At 44.5% G+C, this 20,177-nt stretch overlaps 1 protein-coding gene across 49 annotated transcripts in view; it reads left to right on the top strand.

Annotated features, from left to right (window-relative positions):
* Window positions 1-20,177, top strand: part of LOC118364898 (trafficking kinesin-binding protein 1-like) — a 47,192-nt gene that overhangs the window by 9,155 nt on the left and 17,860 nt on the right. For all 49 annotated transcript variants that reach the window (XM_052490480.1, XM_052490491.1, XM_052490461.1 and 46 more), the window contains exons 3-4: window positions 5,702-6,049; window positions 7,035-7,226. In XM_052490480.1, coding sequence (XP_052346440.1) covers window positions 5,989-6,049; window positions 7,035-7,226 — 253 coding nt within the window. In that variant the 5' untranslated portion in view covers window positions 5,702-5,988. The remainder of the gene's footprint in view (window positions 1-5,701; window positions 6,050-7,034; window positions 7,227-20,177) is intronic.

Here is a 20,177-nt window from a genome sequence, read left to right on the forward strand (position 1 = left end):
TCGTAGGCATTATTTATTGTTTGGGGAGTGAACACTGTGTCTAGATACTCAACTGATACAACACAGCAAGCTTATCTCTGAACATGAGACAGTGGCTAAGGTCATCGCATTAGCTCAGCTGTTTGAAATGAGACTGTAGTAGCTACATGTCTCTGCATACTCCTCACTGACTTCAACCCATGTTGTCTGGCTGCTTGGCTCCGGAGATGCGTATCGTATTTACATACTTACTCAGGCCTTTTACTCCTCCTGGATCATAGGCCATCAACTATTTTAATAGTTCATTTCCTGCTTTTTATTAGTATAGCGTGTTGACTAATTCTTGTCTTTTCTCAGAGGTTTGGTGGGTTTTCAGTATCTTTCCGCAATTGAGTTTGAAGGCCTACCTAGTAGGAACTAATGTTACCTGTTCTATTTTGGGGGACCCCTCTCTATGGTCGTGTCTACACTTGACACTTTACATGCAACTTCTGCTATCAGAATACGAAGATCGTATTGAAAAGACGGGTCTAGATGCATTGTGGTCTGATAACTTCAGGAGGTGGTCAGGGATGCATTGTGTGTGTGTATGTGTGTGGGTTTCGCCTTAGTCCGGATTCAGTCAGGCGACCAAAAGCGCACACAGTGGGTGACGTCATCAGCACTCCGCTATGAGTCTCCAGAGAATGTATGTTTTGGGACTGAGAGGCACATTTTCATGATCAAATCAAATCAAATCAAATGTATTTATATAGCCCTTCGTACATCAGCTGATATCTCAAAGTGCTGTACAGAAACCCAGCCTAAAACCCCAAACAGCAAGCAATGCAGGTGTAGAAGCACGGTGGCTAGGAAAAACTCCCTAGAAAGGCCAAAACCTAGGAAGAAACCTAGAGAGGAACCAGGCTATGTGGGGTGGCCAGTCCTCTTCTGGCTGTGCCGGGTGGAGATTATAACAGAACATGGCCAAGATGTTAAAATGTTTATTTATTATAACGTCGGAGAAAAGACATTCCTAGCATGTGTGGAACATATTTTCTGGCCTCATAAATGCTATCCAGCTAGTTCATATTTAGAACAATTATTTTGTGTTTGGCTAGAGTTATGCTAACCCATTTGCAATCCCTTTCATTTTGCTTGCTGGCTTGCTACAGAGGTTAGCCGGCTAGTTAGCTACAGTAGTTAGCTACTGCCATCAGTTGTTGTTGTGTTATTATCATATTTAGCCTATTCTATCGTATGCAGAATGCATACTGGCATTTTTATATAGTGCAGGAAAAGGGAATCCGGACACAATGTGCACATGGTGGACACATTTTAAATGTAGGTGTAGACGCGTGATGTGTCCGGAATTCCATGATCAGAATACAAAAACTACATTAACTGTCAAGTTTAGACACAGCCATATGGGAGCAACACTCCTCCTATATGAGGCCACTATAATTAGCCTGAACCCCAATCATTAGAAAGGCTCTAATCTCGTCACCCATAACTAAATCTCGTGTGCCTGCTGGCCTGGTCAGCTCCTTGATTTAAGCCTATCAGGAGAGACCATATAGGCTGCTATCTCATGGTAGTGTTAAATAATGAAATGGAAGGTATCATTCAAGCACTAGTTTATCTATCTGATCTCATTATCCCATAGTGCCCTCGCTGCCCCTCCCTGGCCACCATAGTAATGGACAGTGTGGCACCACTTGAAGTAAATGAGGCCAGTTATGGGGTCAGTTACACCCTCAGTGAAAGAACGCTGAAGTTGTTGGATGGAAGCCCTGTCTGGGTTCAGAAAACAAGTTTCATCACTGATGCATTGTATATTAGCTTGTGTGGGGGGTGATCTGGCTTAGATTTACTAAAGCGATCTTAGAGGTTTACTTTCCTCTTTCTTGTTGTTATGTGGATGTCTTATATTGTTTGACTTTGATTGTCCTAGCTTTTCCTGTTCCCTCTGGGAGGTGCAGATTTCGCTCTAGTGCAAAGGGTCTTGTAAATCTTGCCCAATTTTAGTACAGAGCTTTTCTCTGGTTTGTGGATAAAGTACAAGCTTCTACCTTGAAGTTGAATAATTATGTACTTACCATTTGAATAAAATCCCTACTGGCAGAGTCACATGACCAAACTGTTGCCCTGGCGACCATGGGTCCAGAGTCCTTGGCCCTCAGCCAATTAGAGCCGAGATTTTCATTTGACAAGCTTCTCCCTCTCAGCCGGTTTGCAAATTCTGATTTGTTATTCAGTCTGGTGGTGACAGGCTAAATTGAGTGTGACCCATTCATCTCTTTCTTCCCTCTTTTCCTAAGTACTCTTCTCTCAAGGGCCCCTTTCCTCCCTCCTGTGCCCTCTCTCTCCAACTCAGTTTGCCCACTCTTTCCTACCCCCTCCCTTCCCACTTGCCTAAGTACTGTACCCTGCAAGTGTCCCTCCTCACTGTCTGTTTTCTACCCCTCCCGCCCTACCTCGCTTCTTTCTGTAGCACCCTCGTCTGCCCTTCCTTCCTCTCTTGTTCCTGTGTGACTCCACACATGTACACACCCCTTCTGAACGGCCAAAGAGCACCTAAGACGGGCTCTTCCAACCCGGCATTGACGAGTTCAACGTTGAGACCTCTGGAAGGTCAGTCAGCCTCAGAATAACATCCATTAGAGTTAGAGAGTTACACTTATACCTGCCTTATTATTCCTTTACTTTTGGCACTGCTCATCTTGGATGAACGTGCCCTTTGCAACTATAACACATTAAGGTAACGTTTTAACTTCTCATTTACATTAGGAAAGTAGTTTGCGATCCTTGAAATTCAGATTGAAGTAACTTTCCTTGTTTGAGTTAAACCACGTAGCATACCGCTGTGCATTCCCACATTTCTCAAGAGCAACTTGTGTAGGCTACACAGAAAATAGCCTGCGTGGTTGATTATATCCTTATGGATGTACTGTACAGAACACATCCTCAGATATGTTTTTGGCTTTGTCCTTAGTGGCCCAGCCTTCCGCACCCCACTGTGTGTTTGTCTAGGGAACCGGACAATTGTTTTCTCACAGCTCCTGTGGATTCTCTGGACTGTTAATTTGCTGGCTGATCTGGCGAGCGAGGGCCTGGTGGAGCCCAGGGTTGTACAGTGGGCACACTGGGCAGCGTAACAGGGTCTTTCCCTTGGCATTCTGCCTGGCCCAACGACAACCACACAGAGAAAGAGACAGGGGGAGATGGCCAATAACCATGCCCACTGGTGACCCCCTTTAAATGGGATTACAAGACAAGATTACAAGACTTGGCTGGGTAGATAATAGACCCACAATGTGACGACAATACAATGCCTGCCAACTTGGCCTCGGCAGCATGTAAATATGACAGATAAAGAGATGATGTGTCTTTGTTTGTGTGTGTGTGTGTGTGCGCATGGGCACGCTCCATTTGTTTTGTGTGTGAGACTGTGTGCTGCAGGTTTGTTTGTGTGCCATTACCAAATGCCAATTGATTCCCCTCAATATCTTTTTATTTGTCCTTTAAGGTGTGGTAGTAAGACATTTATAATTGTATAATAACATGATATTTTGGACTGCATCCACGCACCCTCATTTAGCATCCTAGTGAAAACACAAGTACTACTTATCATTCTTGTCAATAGACACGACATGCTACAGGACTACCAGACATTATGCATCATGGTGGTGGGGGGTGGATACAGTAAAAGCCAGACCTAGAGTATGTATACGACCCTGCTGCTCCCTCTGACAGCTGTAAGTGGCGAGAGTGGACGGATGGATGTGGCAGGAGTGACCAGAGCAATACACTCAGTTAATTAAGGGGGTTGGAGAGGGGGAGGAAGGAGGAGGAGAGATTGTCATTCTCATCTGTCTCATCTGTCTCTCTCGTGTGTGTGTGTGCGCGCGTGTCACATGTTTTGTCTACCCACATGCACGGTCAGTGCTTTGTTAACCCAATAGTCCTCATATAATATGTCCTTGACTCAGACTGCAATGCATAGCTAATGTATTGTATGATATCCACTGTCCTTTACTTACTGGCATTGATACTGCGGAGGTCTGATGTATCCAAACACTAACAACCACAATATGACAAAACTGGATGTGACAATTGTTTAGAGTTCCATCAATAAACTAAGGCTACTTTGCTGCCCATTGTTAGAATGTCCTGAATCGCCCCCCTAATTTTCTCTTTGGATTACGTCACTAGCCAGGCTATTCAATTACAGAACGATGGCCCGCAGCATTTCCTGGCGGACATGTAGGTGAAAGTGATATACCTTATGAAGAGGGACATCATTCTGTTACTGAATAGCCTGGCTAGTGACGTAATTCAAAGAGGAAATGAGGTGAGGCATAATACAAGTACTGTGCATTCCAACTAGGACCGTGTGCTAAGGCTAGCTGTTTCTCTTTGCTTTCGTAAACAGAAAGAATGAGCATTTACTCTTAATACAGGTTGCAGCTAGCCTTAGCACACAGTTGGAATGTACAGTACTTTTACTATGCCTCGTAAAGCTTTGTTTAGTAACTGTGTTGGTTTAAATGTCATAAGGTGGTGTGTTGTGCCCCGGGTTGTAACTTGATCTGTGTGTAGCTAGGGTAACTCTAGCTTTCTGACCCTAAAATCTCTGGGGAAAGGCCAAGCCTAGTGAGACAATTGGAGCATGCATGACACACTGTACATGGCTTTAAAAAGATGAAGATGCTTGTAAAGTTGTGGTTCAAGTGTCTAAAGTACAAAAATAATGATCTTAAACTTGACCTATATCTGTATGTCTTTTCACCAGGCTGTTATAGAAAACGAGAGCATCATTTCAGTGTCTCACCTGGAAAAACTGGTGAAATACATTTCAGTAAAGGGACGAGAGTTTTCTTGATACGTTCATATTTGATGCCATTCCCATGTTCAAAACGTAACATTTAATGTTATGCCATTCCGTACTAAAACGTAAAATACTATGATGATGAAGAATTAAAGATCGGTTTGAATGAATCTTTCTAACCGGGTTTCCGTCCAACCTTTTTTATGCGAGTAAAGTACATGTCGGATAAAAAAAAAAACAATGCAATGACAAGACTGATGGAAACAGAAAATGTTTCAGTAAACTTTCCAAAAATAAACTAGACAAGGTGGGATCTTCTTGTGTCTGCAAAATTAATTATGCGAGAAATGTCGTTTTGAAGCGCTTTTATGCAAATATTGATATAATAACCACAATGTCAAAGTAAATTTGGAGTCACGCATGAACTTCACAGGGTGGTGAAAGTGAAAAGCAATGAGCTTTCCAATAAATATCAAGGGTCTCATTCTGGTGACATGACCATCAATGATTGACTGCCGTTTGACAAATAAAAATAATCTTACCCTTTTTGTCGGAGTATCTGCGCCCTGTGCGGTGTTGGTAGAGTGCACGTGCCAATACCAGAGTTGCCACATTCGCTATTTAACGCAATTTTGTTTAGTGATAAACCCATCAATAGAGTTGAACATGCGATGGAAACTCATTTAACTTGTATTTTTTATTCAGTACATGGGAACTTAACTGCAAAATGTATTTTGATGTGCATTACGTCATCACACACCTATCATCTGCAACAAGTCAATTAGATGGAAACACATCTTTGCTGGGAACATGTTTTCATGCGGATTTTAGAATATTCGCATGAAAATCTGTCACAAATTGGACGGAAACCTAGCAACACTCAGACTTTTTTTTTCTCTCTCCCTCTCTCAGACCAGCCCTGGTACCAGATGTGCGATCAGCCTGCTGTTTCTCCCTGATCCACCAGGGGGCCTCAGTCCCTCACAGGGACCAGCCCTGAGTCCTCCACCCTCACCCTGAACACCCCGGCCCCAGTCAAGCTGTCCCACTCTCATCCCTCTCCCTCTCCTCCTCATCTCTTCTTCTGGCCCCCACATTCCCCACTGGACCCCCTGTCGACCCTCTCCCTTTATGGGGGGCAGGGGGAGGCGTCTGGGGGCCTCGATGCAGAGACCCTGCCCCTATATGAGGGCCTTAAAATGGAGTGCGACCTCCTGGAAAGAGTGGATAGGGGAAGCCATGATGTGTCCACCCTCACAGGTAGGTCACAGTTAATGAATGTAGTAGACGGTTTATGAGGGATTGGATAATGGGGTTCACTTTCATGTTGGACAGCACTTGTTAGAAGCTAGTGGGGAGATGGGTCTCTTAGAAGCTAGTGGGGAGATGGGTCTCTTAGAAGCTAGTGGGGAGATGGGTCTCTTAGAAGCTAGTGGGGAGATGGGTCTCTTAGAAGCTAGTGGGGAGATGGGTCTCTTAGAAGCTAGTGGGGAGATGGGTCTCTTAGAAGCTAGTGGGGAGATGGGTCTCTTAGAAGCTAGTGGGGAGATGGGTCTCTTAGAAGCTAGTGGGGAGATGGGTCTCTTAGAAGCTAGTGGGGAGATGGGTCTCTTAGAAGCTAGTGGGGAGATGGGTCTCTTAGAAGCTAGTGGGGAGATGGATCTCTTAGAAGCTAGTGGGGAGATGGATCTCTTAGAAGCTAGTGGGGAGATGGGTCTCTTAGAAGCTAGTGGGGAGATGGGTCTCTTAGAAGCTAGTGGGGAGATGGGTCTCTTAGAAGCTAGTGGGGAGATGGGTCTCTTAGAAGCTAGTGGGGAGATGGGTCTCTTAGAAGCTAGTGGGGAGATGGGTCTCTTAGAAGCTAGTGGGGAGATGGGTCTCTTAGAAGCTAGTGGGGAGATGGGTCTCTTAGAAGCTAGTGGGGAGATGGGTCTCTTAGAAGCTAGTGGGGAGATGGGTCTCTTAGAAGCTAGTGGGGAGATGGGTCTCTTAGAAGCATTGCAGGGGACATTAGATTGGACTATCATCCTGCATCCAGGAACAGTGTTCAATTACATGTTTTTAATGTAATGCATTATAATGTGGTGAGTGGGAACTGTGTCATCCAGTCAGTGCCTCAGGGGGGCAGCAGAGACTTGTATATTTCAGAGCGCTCAATCCAATGGGATGAATGCTGTCTTTTTGTTCTCCCATATCTCCCCTGCCACACCCTCATACACCTCCCGCCCTCCCTTTCCACGGTCAGAACTTTGTTCAGGTGGCGACAGTGAGGTGGAGATAGTGAGCCTGCTGTCTGAGGGACTGCCTAACTACACTCTGCGGGCGGACTGCATGTTTGGCTACGACCACGACGACTGGCTCCACACCCCTCTGCTGCCCCCGGAGGTCGCCCTGGGACTCACGCACGATCAGATAGAAGAGACGCTCAAGTACTTCTGTAAGTCCACCACTCTGTCCACGCTAGGCATCGAACACAGGAGAAGACTCTGGTACTGGTGTGACAAATGTACTGCACCTGTTTTACTAGTTAATCACCTCACCAACTTAGATTGGTGGGAATCAACTTCTTAAATACAATGATGAGTTGACTCATGTGGTGCAGCCGCTGGCTTGAGTTTTAGGCGGTCCGGTAGGGTGTCCCAGCAAAATAAATAGTGTGAGTACTTCTTACCGGTAGAACATGAGCCTATTCAAATAAAATGTCAAGAAAACTGTAGGCTATATTACACCATTATTTATCGTTACCACATGTCAGAGGCATGAAATATTTGCGGATGGACTTGAAAATGTCTGGAATAGCCTACGCTCCAAATTGCGATGTGATTTGACGAAAACACAGACATTTTTCCAAGGCAGTCATGAGTGGCTGACACCGAGACGCAAGTGGACAGCAGTGGACGCTTAAATTCAGACTAATGACAAACGGCAAATGTTATTATACTTTTTTGGTGTTTCTTGTAACAGATGTTTCTTCCAATTCACCACTGTTTGTGGAGCTGGAAATATGTTACGTGGATAAATGTTCACGGGTAGCCTAGAAACACAGTCCTTTGAAGCAGGGCTGGATTAATGCAGGGGCTTACCAGGGCAGAAGCCCCAGGGCCCAGGACCATGGTTGGCCCAAGAGGCAAAACAAAAAATGTATTTCAAAAATTAAAATATATACAGTGCATTCGGAAAGTATTCAGACCACATCCCCTGTCCACATTTTGTAACATTACTGCCTTATTAAAAATAAATTTCATCAATCTACACACAATATCTCATAATGACAAAGCGTAAAAAGTTATTTTGAAATTTTTGCAAATTTATAAAGAACAAAAAACATTGACCATAAGTATTCTTCAGACACTTTGCGACGAGACTCAAAATAGAGCTCAGGTGCATCCTGTTTCCATTTATCATCCTTGAGATGTTTCTTCAACTTGATTGTAGTCCACCTGTTGTAAATTCAATTGATTGGCCATGATTTGGAAAGGCACAAGGTCTTGACAGTGCATGTCAGAGCAGAAATCAAGCCATGAGGTCAAAGGAATTGTCCGTAGAGCTCAGAGACAGGATTGTGTCGAGGCACAGATCTGGGGAAGGGTACCAAAAAATGTCTGCAGCATTAAAGGTCACTAAAAACACAGTGACCTCCATCATTCTTAAATGGAAGAAGTTTGGAACCACCAGTACTCTAACTAGAGCTGGCCGCCCGGCAAAACTGAGCAATCAGGGGAGAAGGGCCTTGGTCAAGCAGGTGACCAAGAACCCGATGGTCACGCTAACAGAGCTCCAGTGTTCCTCTGTGGAGTTGGGAGAACCTTCCACAAGGACAACCATCTCTGCAGCACTCCACCAAAAAGGACTTTATGGTAGAGTGGCCAGACAGAAGTCACTCCTTAGTCAAAGGCACATGACAGCCTTCTTGGAGTTTGACATAAGGCACCTAGGACTCTCAGACCATGAGAAACACGATTCTCTGGTCTGATGAACGGCAAACGTCACTTCTGGAGGAAACCTGGCACATCTCTATGGTGAAGCATGGGGGTGGCAGCATCATGCTGTGGGGGTGTTTTTCAGCAGCAGGGACTCGAAGACTAGTATATATGCCATTTTAGCAGACGCTTTTATCCAAAGCAACTTACAGTCATGTGTGCATACATTCTACGTATGGGTGGTCCCGGGGATCGAACCCACTACCCTGGCGTTACAAGCGCCATGCTCTACCAACTGAGCTACAGAAGGACCGTCAGAACCGAGGGAAAGATGAACGCAGCAAAGTACAGAGAGATCCTTGATGAAAACCTGCTCAGGACCTCAGACTGGGGCGAAGGTTCACCTTCCAACAGGACAACAACCCTAAGCACACAGCCAAAACAATGCAGGATTGGCTTCGGGACAAGTCTCTGAATGTCCTTCAGTGGCCCAGCCAGAGCCAAGACTTGAACTCGATAGAACATCTCTGAAGAGACCTGAAAATAGCTGTGCAGTGACCCTCCCCATCCAACCTGACAGAGCCTGAGAGGATCTACAGAGAAGAATGGGAGAAACTCCCCAAATACAGGTGTGCCAAGCTTGTAGCGTCATTCCCAAGACTCAGGGCTGTAATCGCTGCCAAAGGTGCTTCAACAAAGTACTGAGTAAAGGGTCTGAATACTATGTAAATGTGATATATACACTACCGGTCAAAAGTTTTAGAACACCTTCTCATTCAAGGGTTTTTCTTTATTTTGACTATTTTATACATTGTAGAATAATAACCAAAAACAAATCAAAATATATTTTATATTTGAGATTCTTCAAAGTCGCCACCCTTTGCCTTGATGACAGCTTTGCACAATCTTGGCATTCTCTCATCCAGCTTCACCTGGAATGCTTTTCCAACAGTCTTGAAGGAGTTCCCACATATGCTGAGCACTTGTTGGCTGCTTTTCTTTCACTCTGAGGTCCAACTCATCCCAAACCATCTCAATTTGTTTGAGGTCGGGGGATTGTGGAGGCCAGGTCATCTGATGCAGCACTCCATCACTCTCCTTCTTGGTTAAATAGCCCTTACACAGCCTGGAGGCGTGTTGGGTCATTGTCCTGTTGAAAAACAAATGAGAGTCCCACTAAGCCCAAACCAAATGGGATGGTGTATCGCTGCAGAATGCTGTGGTAGCCATGCTGGTTAAGTGTGCCTTGAATACTAAGTAGATCACAGACAGTGTCACCAGCAAAGCACCCCCACACCATAATACCACCTCCTTCATGCTTTACGATGGGAAATACACATGCAGAGATCATGCATTCACCCACACTGCGTCTCACAAAGACACGGCGGTTGGAACAAAAAATCTCCAATTTGGACAATAGACCAAAGGACAAATTTCCACCGGTCTAATGTCCATTGCTCTTGTTTCTTGGCCCAAGCAAGTCTATTCTTCTTATTGGTGTCCTTTTAGTAGTGGTTTCTTTGCAGCAGTTCGACCAGGAAGGCCTGAGTCTCAGTCTCCTCTGAACAGTTGATGTTGAGATGTGTCTGTTACTTGAACTCTGTGAAGCATTTATTTGGGCTGCAATTTCTGAGGCTGGTAACTCTAATGAACTTATCCTCTGCAGCAGAGGCGACTTAGGGTCTTTCGTTGCTGTGGCGGTCCTCATGAGAGCCAGTCATAGTGCTTGATGGTTTTTGCGACTGCACTTGAAGAAACTTTCAAAGTTCTTGAAATGTTCTATATTGTCTTAAAGTAATGATACACTGTCGTTTCTCTTTGCTTATTTGAGCTGTTCTTGCCATAATATGGACTTGGTATTTTACCAAATAGGGCTATCTTGTATACCACCCCTACCTTGTCACAACACGACTGATTGCCTCAAACGCATTAAGAAGGAAAGAAATTCCACAAATGAACTTTAAGGTGGCACCTCTGTTAATTGAAATGCATTCCAGGCCAAGACTGTGTAAAGCTGTCATCAAGGCAAAGGGTGGCTATTTGAAGAATCTGAAATATGAAATAGATTTAGATTTGTTTAACACTTTTTATGGTTACTATATGATTCCATATGTGCTATTTCATAGTTTTGATGTTTTCACTATTATTCTACAATGTATAAAATAGGGGACAATTATTGGGTATTGTGTGTTGATTGATAAGTGGATTTTTTTATTTTTTATAAATAATTTTAGAATAAGGCTGTAACGTAACAAAATGTGGAAAAAGTCAAGGGGTCTGAATACTTTCCGAAACACTGTATATCTTTTTGTTTTTACTGCAACCGCCAACCACAGGAGGACTCAGGAGCCCGCTGTCAATGAGTGTAGACTGCCTGCTGCTGCTCTGCTAATCGTCAGATGTGGGGAGGAGAAGGAGGTAGGGGGCCCATGTGGGTAGCAGGGGGGCCCTGTCTTGATTGGTTAACTGCTTAATCAACTGCATAATAAATCAATATTACTGGACAATTGTGTGCATCAGGTGCTGGGCCGAACCCCGTTGGAAGCCCAAGAGGCAAACCATTTTTTTTACAATGTGCCTTGGCATAGATTTTTACAAGTGGACCTAAACCATGTCAGAAAAATGCACCCGACACCATAACATACTGTCTAGTTTTTATGCCTCGTAAAAAATACAAAATAGTCCCGTGGCTTTATGATTTCTTCCTCCAGCCCAGCTTTGAAGTCATTGTTTGACAATCAGATCAAAACATCATGACTGGTTGTGTTTATGCCACAATAAAAGGTCGTACATTTTTCAAGTTAAATTACAAATCTTTATGACTCGGCCCACAAAGATCATTTTAAATTGATTGGGATTCTATATTTAATTCTATGTTTAGGCCCATACATTTTTGGGGGACACGTGCAAATGCATGCACATATAGGAGGTCCCATACCGGGAAGAAATGAGTTCTACTTTCAGCCCTTACGGGAACTGATGCTTAAAAATACTCAAATTGATGTACTGTACCTGCGCCATTCAGCACCAGGGCTACCTACTCCCAAAGCTATTGCATGTACCTCTTTGGAGGCGTGTCTTATATTTCAGGGTTGAGAACATGCTGTCCTCTTATCTAAATCAAATCAAATTTATTTATATAGCCCTTCGTACATCAGCTGATATCTCAAAGTGTTGTACAGAAACCCAGCCTAAAACCCCAAACAGCAAGCAATGCAGGTGTAGAAGCACGGTGGCTAGGAAAAACTCCCTAGAAAGGCCAAAACCTAGGAAGAAACCTAGAGAGGAACCAGGCTAGTGGGGTGGCCAGTCCTCTTCTGGCTGTGCCGGGTGGAGGACATGGCAAGGTTCAAATGTTCATAAATGACCAGCATGGTCGAATAATAATAAGGCAGAACAGTTGAAACTGGAGCAGCAGCACAGTCAGGTGGACTGGGGACAGCAAGGAGTCATCATGTCAGGTAGTCCTGGGGCACGGTCCTAGGGCTCAGGTCCTCCGAGAGAGAGAAAGAAAGAGAGAATTAGAGAGAGCATATGTGGGGGGCCAGTCCTCTTCTGGCTGTGCCGGGTGGAGATTATAACAGAACATGGCCAAGATGTTCAAATGTTCATAAATGACCAGCATGGTCGAATAATAGTAAGGCAGAACAGTTTAAACTGGAGCAGCAGCATGGCCAGGTGGACTGGGGACAGCAAGGAGTCATCATGTCAGGTAGTCCTGGGGCATGGTCCTAGGGCTCAGGTCCTCCGAGAGAGAAAAGAAAGAAGGGAGAGAATTAGAGAACGCACACTTAGATTCACACAGGACACAGAATAGGACAGGAGAAGTACTCCAGATATAACAAACTGACCCTAGCCCCCGACACAAAACTACTGCAGCATAAATACTGGAGGCTGAGACAGGAGGGGTCAGGAGACACTGTGGCCCCATCCGAGGACACCCCGGTCAGGGCCAAACAGGAAGGATATAACCCCACCCACTTTGCCAAAGCACAGCCCCCACACCACTAGAGGGATATCTTCAACCACCAACTTACCATCCTGAGACAAGGCTGAGTATAGCCCACAAAGATCTCCGCCATGGCACAACCCAAGGGGGGGCGCCAACCCAGACAGGACGACCACATCAGTGAATCAACCCACTCAGGTGACGCACCCATTCCAGGGACGGCATGAGAGAGCCCCAGTAAGCCAGTGACTCAGCCCCTGTAATAGGGTTAGAGGCAGAGAATCCCAGTGGAAAGAGGGGAACAGGCCAGGCAGAGACAGCAAGGGCGGTTCGTTGCTCCAGAGCCTTTCCGTTCACCTTCCCACTCCTGGGCCAGACTACACTCAATCACATGACCCACTCAAGAGATGAGTCTTCAGTAAAGACTTAAAGGTTGAGACCGAGTTTGCGTCTCTGACATGGGTAGGCAGACCGTTCCATAAAAATGGAGCTCTATAGGAGAAAGCCCTGCCTCCAGCTGTTTGCTTAGAAATTCTAGGGACAATTAGGAGGCCTGCGTCTTGTGACCGTAGCGTATGTGTAGGTATGTACGGCAGGACCAAATCAGAGAGATAGGTAGGAGCAAGCCATTGTAATGCTTTGTAGGTTAGCAGTAAAACCTTGAAATCAGCCCTCACTTTGACAGGAAGCCAGTGTAGAGAGGCTAGCACTGGAGTAATATGATCACATTTTTTGGTTCTAGTCAGGATTCTAGCAGCCGTATTTAGCACCAACTGAAGTTTATTTAGTGCTTTATCCGGGTAGCCGGAAAGTAGAGCATTGCAGTAGTCTAACCTAGAAGTGACAAAAGCATGGATTAATTTTTCTGCATCATTTTTGGACGGAAAGTTTCTGATTTTTGCAATGTTACGTAGATGGAAAAAAGCTGTCCTTGAAATGGTCTTGATATGTTCTTCAAAAGAGAGATCAGGGTCCAGAGTAACGCCGAGGTCCTTCACAGTTTTATTTGAGACGACTGTACAACCATTAAGATTAATTGTCAGATTCAACAGAAGATCTCTTTGTTTCTTGGGACCTAGAACAAGCATCTCTGTTTTGTCTGAGTTTAAAAGTAGAACGTTTGCAGCCATCCACTTCCTTATGTTTGAAACACATGCTTCAATTTGTAAGTCGCTCTGGATAAGAGCGTCTGCTAAATGACTTAAATGTAAATGTAAATGTTCTAGCAAGGGCAATTTTGGGGCTTCACCATGTTTCATTGAAATGTACAGCTGTGTGTCATCCACATAGCAGTGAATGTTAACATTATGTTTTCGAATAACATCCCCAAGAGGTAAAATATATAGTGAAAACAATAGTGGTCCTAAAACGGAACCTTGAGGAACACCGACATTTACAGTTGATTTGTCAGAGGACAAACCATTCACAGAGACAAACTGATATCTTTCCGACAGATAAGATCTAAACCAGGCCAGAACTTGTCTGTGTAGACCAATTTGGGTTTCCAATCTCTCCAAAAGAATGTGGTGATCGATGGTATCAAAAGCAGCACTAAGGTCTAGGAGCACGAGGACAGATGCAGAGCCTTGGTCCGATGCCATTAAAATGTAATTTACCACCTTCACAAGTGCCGTCTCAGTGCTATGATGGGGTCTAAAACCAGACTGAAGCATTTCGTATACATTGTTTGTCTTCAGGAAGGCAGTAGGTTGCTGCGTAACAGCCTTTTCTCAATTTTTGAGAGGAATGGAAGATTCGATATAGGCCGATAGTTTTTATATTTTCTGGGTCAAGGTTTGGCTTTTTCAAGAGAGGCTTTATTACTGCCACTTTTAGTGAGTTTGGTACACATCCGGTGGATAGAGAGCCGTTTATTATGTTCAACATAGGAGGGCCAAGCACAGGAAGCAGCTCTTTCAGTAGTTTAGTTGGAATAGGGTCCAGTATGCAGCTTAAAGGTTTACATTTACATTTACATTTAAGTCATTTAGAGGCTCTTATGATTACAGGCCATGATTATTTTCATCATTGTGTCAAGAGATATAGTACTAAAACACTTGAGCGTCTCTCTTGATCCTAGGTCCTGGGAGAGTTGTGCAGACTCAGGACAACTGAGCTTTGAAGGAATACGCAGATTTAAAGAGGAGTCCGTCATTTGCTTTCTAATAATCATAATCTTTTCCTCAAAGAAGTTCATGAATTTATCACTGCTAAAGTGAAAGTCATCCTCTCTTGGGGAATGCTGCTTTTTAGTTTGCTTTGCGACAGTATCAAAAAGGAATTTCGGATTGTTCTTATTTTCCTCAATTAAGTTAGAAAAGTAGGATGATCGAGCAGCAGTAAGGGCTCTTCGGTACTGCACGGTACTGTCTTTCCAAGCTAGTCGGAAGTAACCTGGTGTCCTAACCTGGTAAAATTAAGTCAATACACAACCTCGGTCGAATATGCACTGATAGCCGCAGGGCTATTCCTGTAGGGCCGAAAACACTTCTGTTTTGCGCCCTCTCTTTCTAATTAGGGACTAATTCAGACCTGGGACACCAGGTGAGTGCAATTAACTACCAAGTTCAAACAAAAAAAAAAGAAATGTTTCGGCCCTCTAGGACCGGAATTGAACAGCCCACTAGTGTTTTATCGTCAAATGTTTTAGCATACAGCAATTCCATCTTAAAGTCCTACTGTGAATTGACCCCTCACATATGCTTTGGAATTGGTCAATGGAAACTTGTACACAGATTACACATATCCTTTAATCACTAGGCTTTATAGTACAACAATGATGGGATAATCTCTCTCTCTTTTACCATTATCAGGTCATCCATATGGTGTGGATCTGAAGAGCTTGTGGTCTGACTCCTTGCCTGTGAGACAAACACAATTGGGAGAAATAAGACGTCTCAACACAGAGAAATGCATTAGTAGTGTCCACAAGTGAAGACATTGATTGTGAATGTAGCAATATGTCCCGCAATAATATATCTGATATTGTACCAATTTATCCTGGTGTGTTTAAGTCACACTTTGAAAAGCACACTCATAATAGAACCACACAGGAGCGGTGACTAAATGATTGGAGTTGGATGGGGTGGAATGGGTCCAAAGGGCTTGGTTGGCGGCACGTTGCCAACAGGAAGTACCGTATATAACAACCATGGTAAACTCCTGCTAGTTTATCAAGAAACTCTAAATCTGAGGTGAACGTTCTTCCTATCGGTCTGACGCAGAATCCCGAGTTAAGGTCTGTCTGAAGATGATATCTGTTTCAATTGTCCTTTCAACAAAGTGTTTTCGCTTGACTCCCCTACGTAGATGTGGAAAAACAAATCTAATGAGATTTGTGAATGTTTTTGCAATAATATTGTGATCGTTTTAATGGGGTAATGTTATAAAAGGTAAATGCTCAAATATGAGCTGGAGACAGATATGGGTGAAATTGATCATAGTCACAAGATCGTCTGATTCTATGGAGAAACAATTGGTTCGGTACATGGAAGCCTGCATACTGTATCCCTCAATCTAACGTAACAAACACTGAGTTTACCCAAATCCAACACTGAACATGATCATGCTGCCGACTGTTACAATGCTACTCCACTTGTCATAATCACCCTAACGGGACACTATAATATCCGAATCTCCATTTATCAGTACAGTACAATAGTACACACATGTATGTATGGTCTGTTTAGTAGAGGAGCTAACAGAAGCTCCTCGCCCTCCTCCCTCTGGTGACTTTAGGGGAGGTGTCATATCCTCTAGCCACATCCCTTCCCTTGATGCTTGGGGCCACAGATGCCAAATGCCAATAAACCGATTAGCCTCTTAGCTGTAATCAGTTTCCTTCTGCACCTCCAGTTCTGAACTGACTTTAACAGTAGCCTTTCACAAAGGGCTTGGCCCCGAGCACTGACTGCTCTTTAGACGTCGCGGGGAGACTGACCGTACTCTCGTCACTGTGTAGGACTTGGTCGTCTTAGCCACCCACCAGTAGGGCACATTTGAAAGATGTCTTTGTGAGCATAGTCGAGAGCAGAGAGGTGTAAGAAAGGTGACAGGTTGAACGCGCAGAGATGGGGTTTGCTGTGTGTATTTGTGGCCTTTGGTGTAATCTTTAGAGAGACACCCTCGAAGAGGTTATTAATTAGTGTGAAAGTCGGAGGTCTCAAATAGAGACGGGCGTTTAAGATTGGTTGAACATTTTGGCCAGGTTTTACCTCAATGGGACAGCCTGGTGACATAAAGGTTGAATAGATACAAATATACGTTGCCATGCATTTGCAAAACAAAACAAGTGGGCGCCGGCTAAACAGGCGATATGCCAGTCTTGTCTGACATTATGATATCATCAAAGATGGCATTTTCTTGTATCTGATGCGGGCTATGTTATTAGGAGAGGCATACAGAGCTTGAGTTGGGCACAGCGACCGGATTTCACGTGTTGACATTCGTTTCACATTGGCACAGAAGTCTGAATTGGTGTTAACCTTTTAGTGTTAGTTAAACATTTTCAACTTCTGACCTCATCAGTGCAGTACTAGGGTTGCCAGGTTTCCATAGGATTGCATGGCTAACTCCCCCATTAGGCAGGATAGGCTATACCGTCCTTTCACTAAAGTAGAGCTGGGGCGATACCAGTATTGCAATATTTACCAACCTGCTGTATGTAAAATATTGTGCTATAGCTTGGAAAATAAATACTTGTGACTCTGGATGACACCATAATGATGTTCGTTTCCAACATTAGGACTGTTTTCCTAAATAAGTTAAATCCGCTCTGTGTTTTGTTTCCTTGCCAAGATACTAGATACTAACGAGTATCGTGAGACAGGTTTTGTTCCGGCCCTACGCTCAAGCCTACGCTCAAGCCGATCATTGCTAGGGGTACGTTGCCATGTAGGTTCCCATAAGATTGAATGTAAGACAGGATAGACTGTACTCTCCTTCACTCAAGCCAATCGTAACTGGGGGTACACTGCCAGGGATACTAGGGTTGCCAGATTCCAATAAGATAGTGAGAATAATCCCCCATAAAACAGGATAGACTACTCTCCTTCACTCAAGCCAATCGTAACTGGGTCCACTGCCAGGGATACTAGGGTTGCCAGATTCCAATAAGATGGTGAGTATAATCCCCCATAAAGCAGGATAGACTACTCTCCTTTCATTCAAGGTGATCGTAACTGGGGGTACAGTGCCAGGGATACTAGGGTTGCCAGATTCCAATAAGATAGTGAGAATAATCCCCCATAAAGCAGGATAGACTACTCTCCTTTCATTCAAGGTGATCGTAACTGGGGGTACAGTGCCAGGGATACTAGGGTTGCCAGATTCCAATAAGATAGTGAGAATAATCCCCCAAAAGGCAGGATAGGCTGTACTCTCCTTTCATTCAAGCTGCTTTTGGACTGGGGGTACAGTCAGTGCCAGAGTCGCGATGTCCCCATAGGATTGAATGGCTTACTCCTTCATAAGGCAGGATAGGCTGTACCCTCCTTTCACTCCGTCTTCTTTGCAGAGCACAGGTCAGACTGGTACACAGCCAGTCGGCCGACACACAGCTGTGCCTTAAAGCTGGTCCCGTGTTGACATTAGCTTCTTAGCCCGCGGCACGTGCCCTAAACCTCTGTACATCTCTTGGTTGTCCTTCTTCTGGCAATCTACCTTGGTGCACACCTGTTCTGATCTAAATCTGTTCCCTCCCTCCTGCTTTTGCTCCCTGTGCCATCTGTGGGTTGACCCATTCACTGCGTCTCTCACTTTCTACCCTCCTCTAGCTAGTCTCCTTTTATAGCAATTCAGTGTGTTTCTCTTACTCCCTTTTCTCTGTTATTTCCTGCTCTTTCATGCACCTTCTGTCTCCTGACTTGTTTTTTTCCCGCCTCTCTCTCCATCTCTGTCATCCTTTTTTTAAACGATTCAACTTCATTCCAGTTACAGACGTATTAGTAAGTAGTCCTTTGTGTCTGGCTCTGTTGCGTAGAAATACCGGTTCAGCTTACAGTCTTAACATAACCGGCATGGATATGGGTGGGTGCCCATGGAAGTAAAGGAAGCTAACCCCTATGACAAACAACCCAGTCTCTGGATGCGTCTGAAATGGCATCCTATTCCCTGTGTAGTGCACTACTTTTGACCCGGGCTCTGTTCAAAAGTAGGGCACTAGACAGGGAGTAGGGGGGGTTTTGGATGCAACCTTTGTGTTTTGCCGTTGCGCTGGACGGCTGACCACTTCAAAGAGCAGAACGGGACTGATTCCACTCTTCATATGTCGTTGTTGATCAATGCGTATCTAGCTATGTGATCACTTTGTAGTGTGCTTTCCACTGGCTCAATCGCTCTTTATCTGATCAGTGATACCGAGATTACGGTGTTGTTTTGCTCTGACTGTGATTCCAGGTAAACCATAGGCGCCCATAAAACTGTTTGGCCATTGACCTCTAAGGGGTGTGTTCTTTCCATTGGTTGATTGCAAAGGAAGTGATATCAGTGCAAAGTGGTTTCTTGTGTCAATATTGATTAGGAACTTGTGTTTTTGTCCATATCTGCGGAGGCAGAACGGATTTGTCCTTGAATTAGTATAGGAGCTCTTGGTAACACTTTTCTTGATCCTTCCACTGTTATTAGCATGATATTACATAAGTGACATCATTTTATGTCAATATAAGATCGCCAGGTTGCTTGCAGTGCTGTTTCTATGCACACTAACAACGGCTAGGCTGGGGTGGAGTGTGTGGGGGGTCTCGGATGGTTGAGGGGCAGCACTTGGGGAACTGTGTGTGTGTGTGTGTGTGTGTGGGGGGGGGGGCTGACGGATCGCTGGTTCAGGTCCCCGTTTTTGATCTTGTGGGAGATCTGTCGACGTGCCCTTGAGCAGGGCGTTGACCCTGGTTGCTTCTGTGTGTCGCTCTGGATGGGAGTCTGTTAATTGACTAATGTGATGTAGTTGTTGAGCGGCTTCACTGCGAGTATATTGTATGTTTTAAATATTGGATGAAAAAACAAAACAATGGCTAGGTTGGCATAGTCATGACTGTGTCAAATTAGTCAGCTAATTATGACTGCTTAGTGCTTATATGGTATCTGTTATGTCATAATATAATAATAATAAATAATAAATATATGCCATTTTTAGCTTTGTGTTGCTGCTTTTATCCAAAGCTGACTTACAGTCATGTGTGCATACATTCTACGTATGGGTGGTCCCTGTGAATCGAACCCACTACCCTGGCGTTACAAGCGCCATGCTCTACCAACTGAGCCACAGAAGGACCAAGGGTCATGCCTTTGCAAAAACGTCAGGTTTGAGATAGATGTTGTGAGGGAAATGAGAGGATGGGAGGAAGGAAAAGAGAAGGGGGAGACGGTGAAAGTTGTGTCCCAGCCGCCCCTTGCCTGCCGCACTCGACCAGAAGGAAGCTGTCTGCGGGTGAAACATTTATGAAGGGGAGGTTAATATTTGATTTGGAGAGGCCACTTGCGTGCCAGGGTAGCAACAGGGAGGGGGCACTGGGTGGATGAA

The sequence above is a fragment of the Oncorhynchus keta genome, chromosome 32, assembly GCF_023373465.1.
Source record: "Oncorhynchus keta strain PuntledgeMale-10-30-2019 chromosome 32, Oket_V2, whole genome shotgun sequence".
Lineage (NCBI taxonomy): Eukaryota > Metazoa > Chordata > Actinopteri > Salmoniformes > Salmonidae > Oncorhynchus > Oncorhynchus keta.